The 14373-nt window shown below is 47.4% G+C and overlaps 1 protein-coding gene across 1 annotated transcript in view; it reads left to right on the forward strand.

Annotated features, from left to right (window-relative positions):
- Positions 1-2114: 2114 nt before the first annotated feature.
- Positions 2115-14373, forward strand: part of RHBG (Rh family B glycoprotein) — a 61926-nt gene continuing 49667 nt past the window's right edge. The window contains exon 1 of the mRNA XM_086947321.1: positions 2115-2569. Within this exon, the coding sequence (XP_086803447.1) occupies positions 2380-2569 (190 nt within the window). The 5' untranslated portion in view covers positions 2115-2379. The remainder of the gene's footprint in view (positions 2570-14373) is intronic.

Below are 14373 nucleotides of genomic sequence, written 5' to 3' on the forward strand. Positions count from 1 at the left end.
GCCTCCCGTCAGTCTCGTACCGAGGTGCCTCATTCTCTCTCATTGTAATTCTGCAAAAGGCTGACACCTCATTTCACAGATCGCAGCATTTCCTGCTTTAAAACCCTATCCCTGCAACCTAACATTACATAGTTTCCCTCAGCCGATCTATCTCACTAACCTTTAACCTGAAACCCACCAGCCCCCATTAACGACCCCACCTGTCTGGTATTAATATAATCCATCACGAAGTAACTGACGTAAATGCATGCGGTGTTTTTTCTTGAGAGCACATGACCAATCGCAATAATCAATATTTAGCCACTAACCTTGGGTTCTGGAGTAGCGTGGTACTCGCTGTAAAGCGCTTTAACGCCTTGTCGGGGGTAGGAAGCACTATATAAATTCAATTACAATTACAAGTTATTTTGTACACCCTGTCACCTCAGTTGGACTCAGCCATGTTCAAATCTGTCTTGACCCTGTTCCAACTGAGGTGGCATAGAAAGCAAAATAACGACAGACTGGGATGCGTATGTTCCAATGGGCGTGAACCTCAGTCGCACTCCGTCTTAGGTACACGCTCAGGCTTGGTTCTTCGATCCTTAATGGATCCAGCTACCAAAATCTGCCACGCTGGATGTCTGTATTCCTCAGTGTAACACTCCTACACGTGGGCTGATCTTTGGTACGCCACCACCAATCGGCTGGGTGTTCATCCCTAGAACATGGCAACTGGAATTATGCAATTCCGCGGCCATGTTGTTCTCCGCATAATTATGTGCTTGTCACACTTGCCCCATAATCCATCATCTGCTGCATAATCTGCAGATTTTAACTAACAAAAAACATTCAGTTTCTGGCTCAAATAGTTCAAACGTTCCTGAAAACCTGGCTACCGCCTTTGCTGCGAAGTGGAAGATCCCTTGCAAAGGTTGGCTGGCCACCTTTCTGTTGCCTAATGCTGTATTTGGGGTTTGAACTGGTGCTAATGAAGCAAAACGCTTCCCCCAGACAGTGCTAGCATGTGTAAAAAGACAAAATAATACGGTAATATGTCACAAAATGAATGTATCTTTTTTGTCCGCATAATGTAGTCAACTCTGCTGCCAGTTTAGTACTCCCCTGCTGCATCATGACAGTGGTCCTGCCCTTGATGTAACAAAGATCAAGGCTCGCTCTAGAATGCAATGGGCATGACCCTGGACTCCTGCCCGGAGCAGTGAAATCTTGTCATTGATACCCTGAAAGCATCAGAACCCTACCCCCTACCCCCTACCTACGTTGTCGTTACAACACCTACCTACCTACCTAAAGCCAGAGTGCTGTCGGAACACGGTCCAACGGTGCAGGCGACACAGCCCCAAACGGGCCTCACAGAGCTGATAAAAAGCCACCTTTACAGGTGTTTCTGTTCTTAATGGGGCAGGTGTGTGGTGTCACGTGCCCTGCAGCGTGGACGCGGTAGCGCGTAAGCACGCGACGTCCCTGTGCGCGCGTGGAAAGAGTCTACGTCAGAAGCTCCCCTAGTTGACTAGAACTAGAATCTACCACGCTAGAAGATGGAGCGGGGCAGGGCACAGTGAAGGTGTAAAACGACTATTTATACGTCGTGTGCCGTTTTTTTTCCCTCTAAAGTTTTACTACGTCGTCGTTCTTGACCTTATGTACATATATAGGGTACTATTTGGTAATGTGGAACCATGTGTACCACATAAGTTTATTGTAAAACGCAATAGCACCTTTGAATAATGTCGCTGATATAAATAAAATAAAAAAATGTTTTAAAAAAAAGATATATATATATATATATATATATATATATATATATATATATATATATATATATATATATATATATATATATATATATATATATATATATATATATATATATATATCCTCCTGCTCCGAGGGGGCTCCTCGTTAAAAAATTCCCACTCATCCCGCAGAGCTCGTGCGCGTGTGTTCACGCACAGCGCCGTCCTTGCACAGCTCGAGTTGCAGCGCTATACACTATACGTAACAGGGCATTTTCCCGTCATTAAACAATTGGCAGCGACGGGTGTTGCTTCACCGTCAGCTGGGACGACCTTTGTAACTTCGCTTCACCTGGGAGTGGGCGGGGCCGGACCGGTGGACCGGCTGAAGGAGGGGGCGGGGCCTGACTGTTGGACCGGCTGAAGGCAGGGGGAGGGTCGGACCGGCTGACTGCAGGCGGCGGGAGGGACCGGCTGACTGCAGGGGGCGGGAGGCACCGGCTGCGATGGAGCCCGGCCCCCGACAGTAGTAGAGGCCACCTGCCCGCAGCCCTTCAGTCTGCTCCGGGGCTCCTCTCCCAGTCACTGCTGTGCAAAGCGCCTTCTTCTCACCCCGCGTGGCACCAGACCCCGCCTCAAGATGACCGGCTACTCCACCAACATGCGGGTCAAGCTGCCCGTGATCTGCGCCATCCTGGAGGGCATCACCATCATCCTCTTCGCCATCTTCGTGCGCTACGACCACGAGACCGACTCCCGGGCGTGGCACGAGCACACCAAGAACCTGAGCGCCTCGGACATCGAGAACGACTTCTACTACCGCTATCCGAGTGAGTGGCGCCGACCACAGTCAGTGTGTGATCCTGGGCAGATGCCCTGTAGGGAGGGGATGGGGGGTGCGGACTAGTATAGATCACAGTTGTAGAACCAGAAATCTTCAATCCTGGCTTCTACGCTGGACCACAGTGTGTGATCCTGGGCAGATGCCCTGTAGGGAGAGGGTGCTGGGACGGGGGTGCGGGCTAGTAATTAGATTACAGTTATAGAACCAGAAAACATCAATTCCGACTTCTACGCTGGACCACGATGTGTGATCCTGGGCAGATTGCCCGAGGACCTCCGTGTTCAGCGGCTCCCTTATCTGCTACAAGTCTGGAGGGGAGTCGGGGTGAAATGCTGGACCTGCACGTGCTGTGGGTGACTTAGCGTTCACAATTCCCGCTAGTAAGCGAGAAAAGAAGGTAGGACTGTCAATACCGCACACGAAGAAGTGCACACTGTTAGGAACAAGTTATCCCGATGTGTGCAAGGCTAGGCTGCAGGGGAGTCGGCGCAGAGTTGTTTTCACCTTGTTGCTAATGTTAATGATTGTAAGTGCATGGGGGCAGAGGTCCATTTCTTTACCTACGCACACAGTGCGCACGTGGCATGGTGCATTCTCTTGGTTCGCGGGGCTCTGTCGCACATGGGGTGTTCTGTGCTATTGAAGAGACGTCAGTGGAGGTATCCGAGCGCCTCAGTCACGGCGACGCATGTCTCCTCACTCACAGCGCTAGGGGGTCTCGGGCTTGCCTCCTCGTCCACACCTAGGAAGGGATCTGTGTAACCCTCCACTGTCGCACATGTGTAGAGCGATCTCTGAGCGTGTCTCCTGAGTAGATGACCTGAGCATGTTTTCAGGCACCGCTGTAGGGGACCTGTGCATGACTGTTCATTCACACCTGAAGGGAGACCCGAGCCTGTCACTTGGGTCACATACGTACATGGACCTTTGCATGTCTCTTTAGTCACATCTGCAGAGGGGCACGTGTGTCTCAGCCACACACGTACACGGACCTATGCACGTCTCTTCAGTCACACCTGCAGAGGAACTTGTGTATGTCTCCTCAGTGACCTCTGCAAAGGAGCATGTGTAAGCCTCTTTGGTCATCCAGTCTCCTCAGTGACGTCCACAAAGAATGTTGTGTATGTATTTTTGACCACACATGTAGGGAGACCTGTGCATGTCTTCAGTCTAACTCCTATACAGGGACCTGTGATATCTCCTAAGACACCTGCAGAGGAACAAGTGCATGTCTCTTTGATCACACATGTAGGGAAACCTGTGCATGTCTTCTCAGTCACACCTAAAAGTGACCCGCTTGTCTGCTCGGTCACGTGTGTCGCGGGATCTGTGTAGTTCAAACTGTTCTTGTAAAGTGGCAATAACTTCAAGTGGCCACTCACCCACATGTCTCCCAGGTTCGAGTTCCCTACTCGGTCCCATTTCTTGAAACCAAATAGTCTGGGTGGGTGAAACATGCGTGTGCCACCCTGTAGTGAATCCTCTTGTTCGCCATCAATTTACAGTTTAATTAAACCTCATTCATTCTATTTCATAATCAGTAGAAAGACATGGTGGGCCAGAATCACCAAGCATTTACGGCCAAAAATCAAGTTTATGGCCGAAAATGGCCCATTTACGCCAGTCCACAATCCACAAAATAATCGTAAATGTGGTTTTCTTCAACATAATTGTATGTTATGACTGCATGTGATTATGTAATAGTAAATCCATTGCAAGGAGTGGGAGGTTTAAGGGGTGGTTTGGTGGGGGATTTGTGAACGCCAGCCAACCTATGAGTATGTGGACAGTCACATACCTCTCCCCGATACCTTCCCTGGCTGAAGCCAGAGATTTGCTCCAGAAAAAAGGATGATGTTGACCCTTTGCCACCCTCGAGTGCCTCCCCTTCTAGGGTGTGAAAAGGAACAGAACATGTCCAGACTTTGTGGGAGTGCAGGAAAGGGGGCTTCGCCACAGGCAAAAGGTCTTCTGTGTGGAGGAAAAAATGTGAATTTGCATAAGGCCAGGTATCGCCGAGGCCCAGCCCTACCAATGAATGACCACATATCCTCCCACCTGTACCCCTATCATTCCCCATTGCCAAAGGCGGCACACCCCACACTTTTAAAAGCTTTGAGGTTATGGGTCGTAAACCCCAGCTGTATTTATTATGATAACAAAAACATGTCGCATTAAAATGCACTCAATATCACTTTACAAAATTATACGCAGAAACCCCCATAAAACAACAAAGTATTATTTACAATTTTGATGGATGGCTAACCTTAACATGGACTCTAATACATAGAAATTCCTGAGCATATCTATCCTTGTCCCTGCGTATCCAGTATTGATCCTACAAGTGAGATCATGACTGGTAAACTTGTGCAGGCCCTTCCCTAAAGGGAGCGGCCCACCCTGTTTGCATTCCTCCTATGAGTAGGCTTGAGCAGGGGTCCCGTCTGCCCGCCAGGTTACCTACCTCGGGCACCCCCTACACCCACATTATCCCCCTCGAGGGCCTGAGCTAGCTTGTAACTGTGGGCCAAAAATCCGTTCCGCTCGCGGGATTTTCGGCAATTTCGCGATCCGCAAATCTTCGAAATTGCCCAAAAAAACGCTCGCATGCAGATTTTTTTTGGGGCCCACAAGAAGCACTTACAGTTAAGGCAGGTGCTAGACTATGGCGCCGGCAAGCTGCCAGAGTTGAAGTTGCTTACTTGCAAGTTGCAACTTCAACTCTGGCAGCTTGCCGGCGCCATAGTCTAAAATGGTTACAAAGTAAGCTTCAACTCGGGCACCTGCCTTAACTCTGTAAGTGCTTCCTGTGGGCCAAAAATTAAACCTCAACAGGAAGCACTTACAGATATAAATAAAGCAGGTGCCAGAGTTGAAGCTCCAATTCAGTAACGTTTTAATCAGCCCAAAACATTAGTAAGCACGGCTGGGCAAGTGTGCTTTAACCCCATATCTGCTGTCAAAAATTAGCTGTAATACTCGAGGGAGGTCTTTGAATTCCTGAGTTTCTCGAACGCAACGCCTGTGTAGTTCCTGCGACCAGGAGGCTGCTTTCTCCTCACCTGCTGCCCTGCCCGCTCTCTGACCCTTTATACACAAGAGGCATGTTGACACGCATAGATTCGTGGATTTTTTTGCGTTTTCGCGTGAGTTTGCGGACCGCAGATCCGCAAAATTCGCCCATACTTACTAGCTTGGCGCCCGTGCAGTGATTGTCTATAAGGGTCTGTTGGCAGCGAGCACTTCCATACACCTGCACCCTCTAGCCGACTTGCTACAAGCACCCCCTGGTGGACCCCCTGGGGCGCTGTCCCACGTATCTCAAGTAAAAGGATGCCTTCAATGGACCCAAAGCGCCCCACCTATCATGCGCAGCAAAAGATGAGTCAATGCGAAAGAAACATAGCTAACAAAAAACTCCAACTTAAATTATGTTAAGCTGAAAGAGAAAAATTCATGAAAACATGACAGGAAAATTAAACTACACAACAATCTGCTGTCTAAGAGGATGGTGGGCGGGACAAAAAAATGTAGCCCTTTCAGCAGAGCCGTGAGCAGATGAGACCGCTTCACCACAATGCACCCTCTGTTAAGGGGGAGGGGGGTCAAGAACCAGAATGGGTACAACCCAAAAATCACTTAAACTGCTTTCAGGTCTCATGGTGCCTGAGCCCCAATCATAAACCCACTACGGGCAGGTGGCATCACATACCGCCCGACCCCGACTGGCTGGTCAGGTGCGGCCCCTAATTTGGGGGCGCCATGGCAAAGTAGGTTGGATTTTCCCAATGAGAGGTTGCACCTTCCGTACAGCTCCTCGTAGGGGAAATAGCCATTGTTACATTGTGTGACCAATAGGTCTGTGGAAAGATGTGACTGGCTGCTTCGGGTGGAATTGGTCACATTTTCGAAACATCCTTGGTCACTTTTACTCCGGTTAAGTCTGACATTGGCACAATTCAGTTGGTATAGCTGTATACAACAGATAATTCATTGATATAGTCACTTCTTCAGCAAAATAAAACAGAAGAATGTGTCCCCAAATCATTAGAGGTCAATTTTGCCTCACATGTTACCTGATAACCCTCTTCCGTTCACCCTAGTTTGTTTCACTCATGTGCTAAATACTCAGGACCAGATAACCATGCACAGCTAAATTGGGTGTAGATTGTCAACCTGCTAATTTACAATTGTCCAAGGTTTGTAAATTAGCAGATGTGTAATTTGCATTAGATTACATGTTGGAAAAGGATCAACGTGCTAATCACCCATAATATTCACCATGCCAATATATGCAAAAATTGCACATACTATATTTGTTCCAGCAACTTGCACCTAGTTTCACCAGTCACACAACGTGAGAGCAAACTCCTGAAATTTGCTCCCCACCTGTAATTCAGTTTTGAGAGCAAAATGGAGTTTGCACCCAATACGGGACTAGAAAAAGCTGATTTCGAGAAAACCCCAAACAAAACATGTGTCTGCTGTCATGTGGGATAGTTATATAAATAATTTTCCCTCGTTGTTGTCTGTCGAAATCCCCAGCGCCACCGCTCTTACCTGCTCGGGCAGCGGCAGGAATTTGGGTAATCAAGCGAAATGGCAGTTTGTCGTTGGAGTTTGTCAAACTTCTTACTACAAAGGCCACAGTTTGGCATTTTCTTGTTCTTTGGCACCGTCCAGTGATGAAGCCCTAAGGCTAAACCTGGTCATTTGGAAGCACTGGCTCGGTGAGGGCTTGATGGGAGGGGACGGCCGGTCAATTGAATGCTCTCCGATTTGTATTGGGGCCTAGTATTTTCACGTCCCTTGGTGTAGCGCCTTCTGTAATCTGCGGGGTGGGGGGGGGGGGGGGGGGTTAAAGAGCATGATTTGCCATGGTACTTTCACCACCCCTCTTTGTTTGGTGGATAGACACAACCGGATTCACCAAAAAAATTCTTCGAGGTGCTGTGAGGTGTAAATAAGGAATATGATGCACATACTCACATAATTATCCTTGAGAACCAGCCCCACCAATGGCTTCTTTGGTTTGACTTTGATGCAGCAGCCAGATGTGCCGACCAGGGATCCAGGTTCGAGTCTCTGTGTCGGTGCAACATCCTGCGATTCTGGGCACATCACTTAATCCCCATGCCCATGGATAGCGCCTCGATACCCTTGTGGGTGATAAGCCGCACTATATAAATAAACAAACCAAAAAACAAAGAGTGGGCCTTGTTAGGGTCTCCTGTAGTATTTGATGGCTTGATGGGGCGTGTCATATTAGTTTCTTGTATTGCACCTCCTACCAACTGCTGTGTGAATGCTAGTATGCTCAAAGCCAGACTGCCAGATCTGCCACTCCAGTATTTGCCCTTTGGGCTGCGGGCGAGGGGGCTGCTTTCAGAGCTGGATAGTCTGCCATGATCCAGCGTCTCTCCCCATGGTGTACATTATGCATGCCAACATTTTAGAAGAGGAAAGTGGGAGATTAAAAAAAATAACCAAAAAATGTCCCCCCCCCCCCTCCCCCCTCATTCACTTTTATTGAAAAGGAGGCAATTTCAGGCAGGAGACATCCAAAAGTAAGCACGTTTTTAGCTATAAAAAATTGGGATTCTCCCGCTTGATTCATGTCTAATGGCATGTATGATACATGTCATCATTTTAAAACTTGAACGTGGAAGATGTTGAAAAAGACATCTGGGGACATCGTTTTCCTCATTGACATACATTGAAGCAAAGGCCGTTTTAGGCGGGAAACCGCTAAAATAAAGCCATTTTGTCTTACAAAATCAATATTCTTCCATCTGAATAGAGTCTGTTGGCATGTGTACCAGGGCTAAATTTTGTTCCCAGTCTGTTCTTAGATATGTTGTGCTTATGTTATGGTAAGTTTTGCTATGCTGGATTGACCAGTTTCTTTTCACTGCTGTAGCTGGTCCCGTTCCATCCCTGCAGAAAGAGGTGCCCGTTCCTGCCACCAATGCCCCCCCCACCATTTTCCGATGGAGTGATCACTTCCGGGAATTATCCCTGCCTCTTCCAGCCTGAGCATGCACTCTGAGCTGAGCACCTTCCGGTAATGGTACTTTAAAGCAGTTTGCAGTGTCTGTATAAAACCCAGGGTGGGGCCCTCACTAACGCTGTCGGACCAGGAGTTGTGACATTCGCCAGGTGTGCTACAGCACATAATCCCTGAGAACCGGAAGAACCTGATCCGAATGCTTCATTGTGAGGGAGAGAGCAACATGTTCGACAAACGACTGTGAAGTCAGTAGCGTATATTCTGGACCTTGCAATTTCAGGTCTAAGCCTATCAGACAGCGCAACTGTCTAGTTTGCTAAAGACATCTTGGGGACATTCAGAAAGCTGACCTAGGAATGCATTCCGCCCGTTGCTTACCATTGGCTTTATGGTTTGTAACTCCCATTTACTGACTTTCTATTTGCTGGCTTTACTTGCTTAGGCTGTTCAGCTTGAGTTCCTCCCACCCGTTCCCTAAACCGTGTTTACTGTATTCTTCCACAAACTCACTTTCTGTAAACAGCCTTTAAATCTTGTTCTTATCTTGTTACATTTGCGGTGCATTCATAGACAGCGGTCAAATGTGAAGGTCTCTCTTTCGAGGGAGCTTGGTGTTTACTTTTTTTTCTCTGACTTCAAAGTGAGAGAATTGAGGTAACAATCCCGCTGAGTATGCATGTAAGAGGAGAGGGTGTGGGGTGTTATTTTATTATATTTCTAGAACACAAAAAATGAACTGAGCTAATGTCACAGAATATATAAGAATTATCACAAATGAAGCACACTTATTTTGTAATTATAAAGTGTGGTGGAAACAAATATTTTAATACAGTTTAAATATATCAATATACTAGGTGATCATTTGTGTGCAGTAAAACCATATTTCGGTGTTGTGTGCAGTAAAACCATATTTCGGTGCGAATTTAATGGTTATTTCAATTGAAAACCTGCTGTCTGTTATGGCAGTGAGCTACCCAACATGCATAGTCCCCACTAAGTCACTCCCCTCTGTGCCACACCAGTCGATTCTACAACGCTCCCCTCTACAACATGCCACTCTACTCTATACCCCTCAACTCTACGACACACCACTCGACTCCGTCACTCTAATCTGTGCCACTCACTCCACGACATGCCCCTCCACACCACTTACTCCACTCCAATGTACCCCACACTACTTCACTACAATCTACTCCATTCCAATCCACCCCACCCCACTCCAATCTACTCACTCCACCGCAATCTACCCCACTCCATTTGAATCTACTCCGCTCAATCTACCGTACTTCACTCAAATCTACCAAAGTCCAATCGATCCCAATCCACCCCACCCAAATCTGCCACAATCCAATCTACTCTAATCCACTACACTCCACACTTCCCCAATCTATTCCACTCCACCCCAGTATATCGGACTCTAATCTACCCCACTTCACCCAATTCAATCTGTCCCACTCCCCCACTCCAATCTACCCAAATATACTCCACTGCACTCCACTTCAATCTAGTCCACCACATCCCAATCTACCCCATTCTACCCTACTATATTCCACCCAATCTACTCCACTACACTCTAACCCACTCCAATCTACCCCACCACAACCTCTTCTCTACTCCAATCAACTCCCTCTACCCGACTCTTGCCCAGTCTACCCCACTCCACATAATTTCACTGCAATCTACCCCACCCCACTCTATCTCACTCCACTTCAAACTATCCCACTCTTATCATCCCTCTTTGATGTACCCAGCTCATATCCAATCTATCCTACTCTAATAAACCCAATCTACCCCACTCTACTACACCCTAATCTACCCCAATACACTCCACTCCAAGCTACCCCACTCCACTCTTCCAGTCCCCTGTACTCCAATGTACCCCACTCCAATCTACCCCACTCTGCCCCAGTCTACCCAATCCACCCTATTCAATGCCAATGCAATCCACCCTACCCCACCTGCTCTAGCCCACTCCACTCCACTCTACCCCACTCCCATCAACCCTCTTCAATCTACCTCATTCCAGTCCAATCTACCATACTCCACTCCAACCAAATCTAATCCACCCCACTCTACTCTACTCTAATCCAATCGAACAAACTCTATTCCACCTTACCCAATCTACCCCACTCTACTCCAACATACCACATGCCACCCAGATCTACCTCATTCCAATCTAACCTACTCCAGCCCAAGCCACTCCATACCACTCCAATCTATCCTATCCTACTCCAGTCTACCCCATGAAATCCACCCCACCCTAACCCAATCTACCCCACTCCAAACTACTCCACTCTGATATACCCTACCATAATCCACTCAATCAACCCCACCCCACTTTACCCCACACCATTTCAATCTACTCTACTGCACTCCAATATACGCCAGTATATCCCATTCCACTCCAGTCTACCCCACTCTAATCTACTCCACTCCAAGCAACCCCACTGCACTCCACTTCAAACTAGTCAACCTATCCCAATCTACCCCACACCACCCCAGTCTACCTCACTCCAAACTACCCTAATTTACCCCACTCCATTGTACCCTACTATATTCCACTCCAGTGTACACCACTCCAATCAATCCCACGTCACTCCAGTCTACCCCACTTCACCCAACTCATCCCCCAATCTACCCCGATGGATATCCTACTCCACACTACCACAATCTACCTCGATCTACCACCTCTAATCTACCCTGATCTAGCCTGCTCCTATCTTTCTCACACCAATCTATATCCTCTAATCTAACCCGATCTACTAAACTCCAATCCAGTCTACCCCAATTCAATCTACCCCACTCCACTATAGAACGCTAATCTACCCAACTCTCAACTCCAATCTAACCCACCAAATTTACCCCAATCTACCCCACTCCACTCCATTCTACCCCATTTTTCTCTACCCCACTCAACTGTAACCCACACCACTACCTTTAGCCATGATGAACAGCAGCACCACTGATGTACATAATGGCTAAAACACATTGCCAAAGCCAATAGCTGTTGCACAGGCGAGAACTGTTGGCTTTGCCAATGCTTGTTTGTGTGTGTGTAAAATTACTCAGTGGGTGTGGGAAAGCAAATATTGCCTGTTCAGTCGCAAAACGGAAAAACAAACTCCACTGGCCCCATTCCTGCCACGCTTCAGAGACTTTAATGTGTTTTTATACAATTAGGAACTTTTTGCAGTGTATTCCACTACGTGTGTGCGTGCGAAGTGACTAGAGATGGAAACAAGGTAATAAATGCACCAGAGCAAAGGCTCTGCCCTTCACACTGCCCCAACTCTTCCCAGGCCCGTCCTGGCGCGTGCCCCCCACGTCCTTCATGCCAGCTGCGAGGTTAGTGTGTGCTGGAGAGTGAGAACGGACCCAGGCTCACCACCCCCCCCCCCCCTCGCTCACATACATGCTGGTTGAAAGGTATACCCGGCCGGTACCCACCCCTTCCGCTTTATTCGAATCCTTTGTGATTTACGTCAGCCCTCTGGTTTCCGGTTCTAAGGATTTTATTTGACAAAACCTATTACCTCTTGCAACAACATCTTTACATGTTCATAGAGTGGGATTTGGCTCCACCCAGAGACGTATCACACTTTCACTTTTGGTCATTGGCTGTTTGGCGTATCATTCGGCCATTTAGGAAGTTTTCCTTTGGCATGCACGAGGGACTATTTTACATCAGAAAAGCAACCTCTGTCATCACCATGTTTGTCCCTGTCATCCCTACATGCATTTCAGACAGAAAGCAATCCATGTTACAACTTTTCCCAGAACCTGCAAAACTTACAGGGCTGTCTGTAAAGTGATAAAACAGCATTTGTGCATGCACTGCACGGAAACAGCATTTGTGCATGCACTGCACGGAAATAGTATTTGTGCATGCACTGCACGGAAACAGCATTTGTGCATGCACTGCACGGAAACAGCATTTGTGCATGCACTGCACGGAAACAGCATTTGTGCATGCACTGCACGGAAATAGTATTTGTGCATGCACTGCACGGAAATAGTATTTGTGCATGCACTGCACGGAAATAGTATTTGTGCATGCACTGCACGGAAACAGCATTTGTGCATGCACTGCACGGAAACAGCATTTGTGCATGCACTGCACGGAAACAGCATTTGTGCATGCACTGCACGGAAACAGCATTTGTGCATGCACTGCACGGAAACAGCATTTGTGCATGCACTGCACGGAAACAGGATTTGTGCATGCACTGCACGGAAACAGTATTTGTGCATGCACTGCACGGAAACAGCATTTGTGCATGCACTGCACGGAAACAGCATTTGTGCATGCACTGCACGGAAACAGCATTTGTGCATGCACTGCACGGAAATAGTATTTGTGCATGCACTGCACGGAAATAGTATTTGTGAATATCTGTGTTGGCGTGCACTGGCACATTAACACCATCGATGCTAGTTTTATTTTCCTCCTGTGCTGGTTTATTGAGTTTCCCAATGTTCATGACGAGCTGAGCTCCTCATGAGCGTCCAAGGAGTTAAGCCAGCCCTATTGTATCTGCCAAAGCTTCTTAGCCTCATGCTTATAGCAGTGATAGTGCAGTGGGATTCTTCAGGCCTAGACCAGTGCCATATAATGCCCAGGTCCCTGGCTCTGTATGTGATGAGCAGTCTGGTCAAGTCTGTCATTGCCAGTGCAGTCTTAAAAAATAAGAGTCTCCCAGAAACCAGAAAGGACCGGGTATCAATAATGTACACAAAAAGAATTCTTTCTGTGTTATACTTCAAATTGGAGACCAAAAGGCCTACACACAAGTCATGATTTACTTTGTATTCAGATTATGAAACGGATAAATATTGCTACGCAACACTAGATTTACTTTTGATTTCTCAATTTTTATTTTCCTTAAAAAGTTTTTAACTGAAAAACTTTTTCAGGAAAATAAATTGAGCGATCAAAAGTAAATCTAGTGTTGCGTAGCAATATTTATCCGTTTCATAATCTGAATACAAAGTAAATCATGACTTGTGTGTAGGCCTTTTGGTCTCCAATTTGAAGTATAACAACACCGAAAGGAATTCTTTTTGTTTGCATTGCCAGTGCAGTGACACTACAGTATGCAGTGGCAAGCTTTAAACCATTGGGAAAGTTGTGCCTGGGCTACCTTACGAGCTATGATGCCCCACCAATGGGATTATATAAATGGAGGCCAGCAATAACACCAAAAGCGCAGCACTTAACAAAAGCCAAAGGTATATTGACGGCCTTCCTGCCAGGTAGGATCCCTGGGGTAAACAAGAAAAAGAGACTGGTGAAGGGCTCGATTAATCTCAGCTGCTGGTAATTACCCTGGGAACCAATCCAGTCCTCTTTCAGCATTGCCTGGATTGTACACCCAGCATGGCGTGACGCAATGTCCGTCTCTATTGACCGATTGCAGCAGAGAGAGAGAGAGAGAGGTCTCTTGTGACACCCAGGGGCTCGGTTTTCAGTGTCAGTTACTGTGTGGTTCCTTGTTTCACTTTCCTTCCCGGGGCCAGGACTATCTGTCCCATCAGTTTCCAGCCAGCCGGTGCCTCGTTTCGGTTGTCTCACTGGCAGCCTGTTTGTAGCAGGAAGAATGAAGAGAGCGGGCATGTACCATGTTTATATAGGAGAGGGGTTGTCGCACAATCTCTCTTCGGGTCCTTTTAAACCCCACTCTTGAGGATCCTTGCTGGGCCGGCAGCAGCCACAATAGGGTGCCCGGTTGCCAGAATTAAACCCTGTTGCTGGGTAAGAGAACACGTGAACAGCCAAATAG

This window comes from Lissotriton vulgaris, chromosome 12 (genome assembly GCF_964263255.1).
Source record: "Lissotriton vulgaris chromosome 12, aLisVul1.2, whole genome shotgun sequence".
Taxonomy (NCBI): Eukaryota; Metazoa; Chordata; class Amphibia; order Caudata; family Salamandridae; genus Lissotriton; species Lissotriton vulgaris.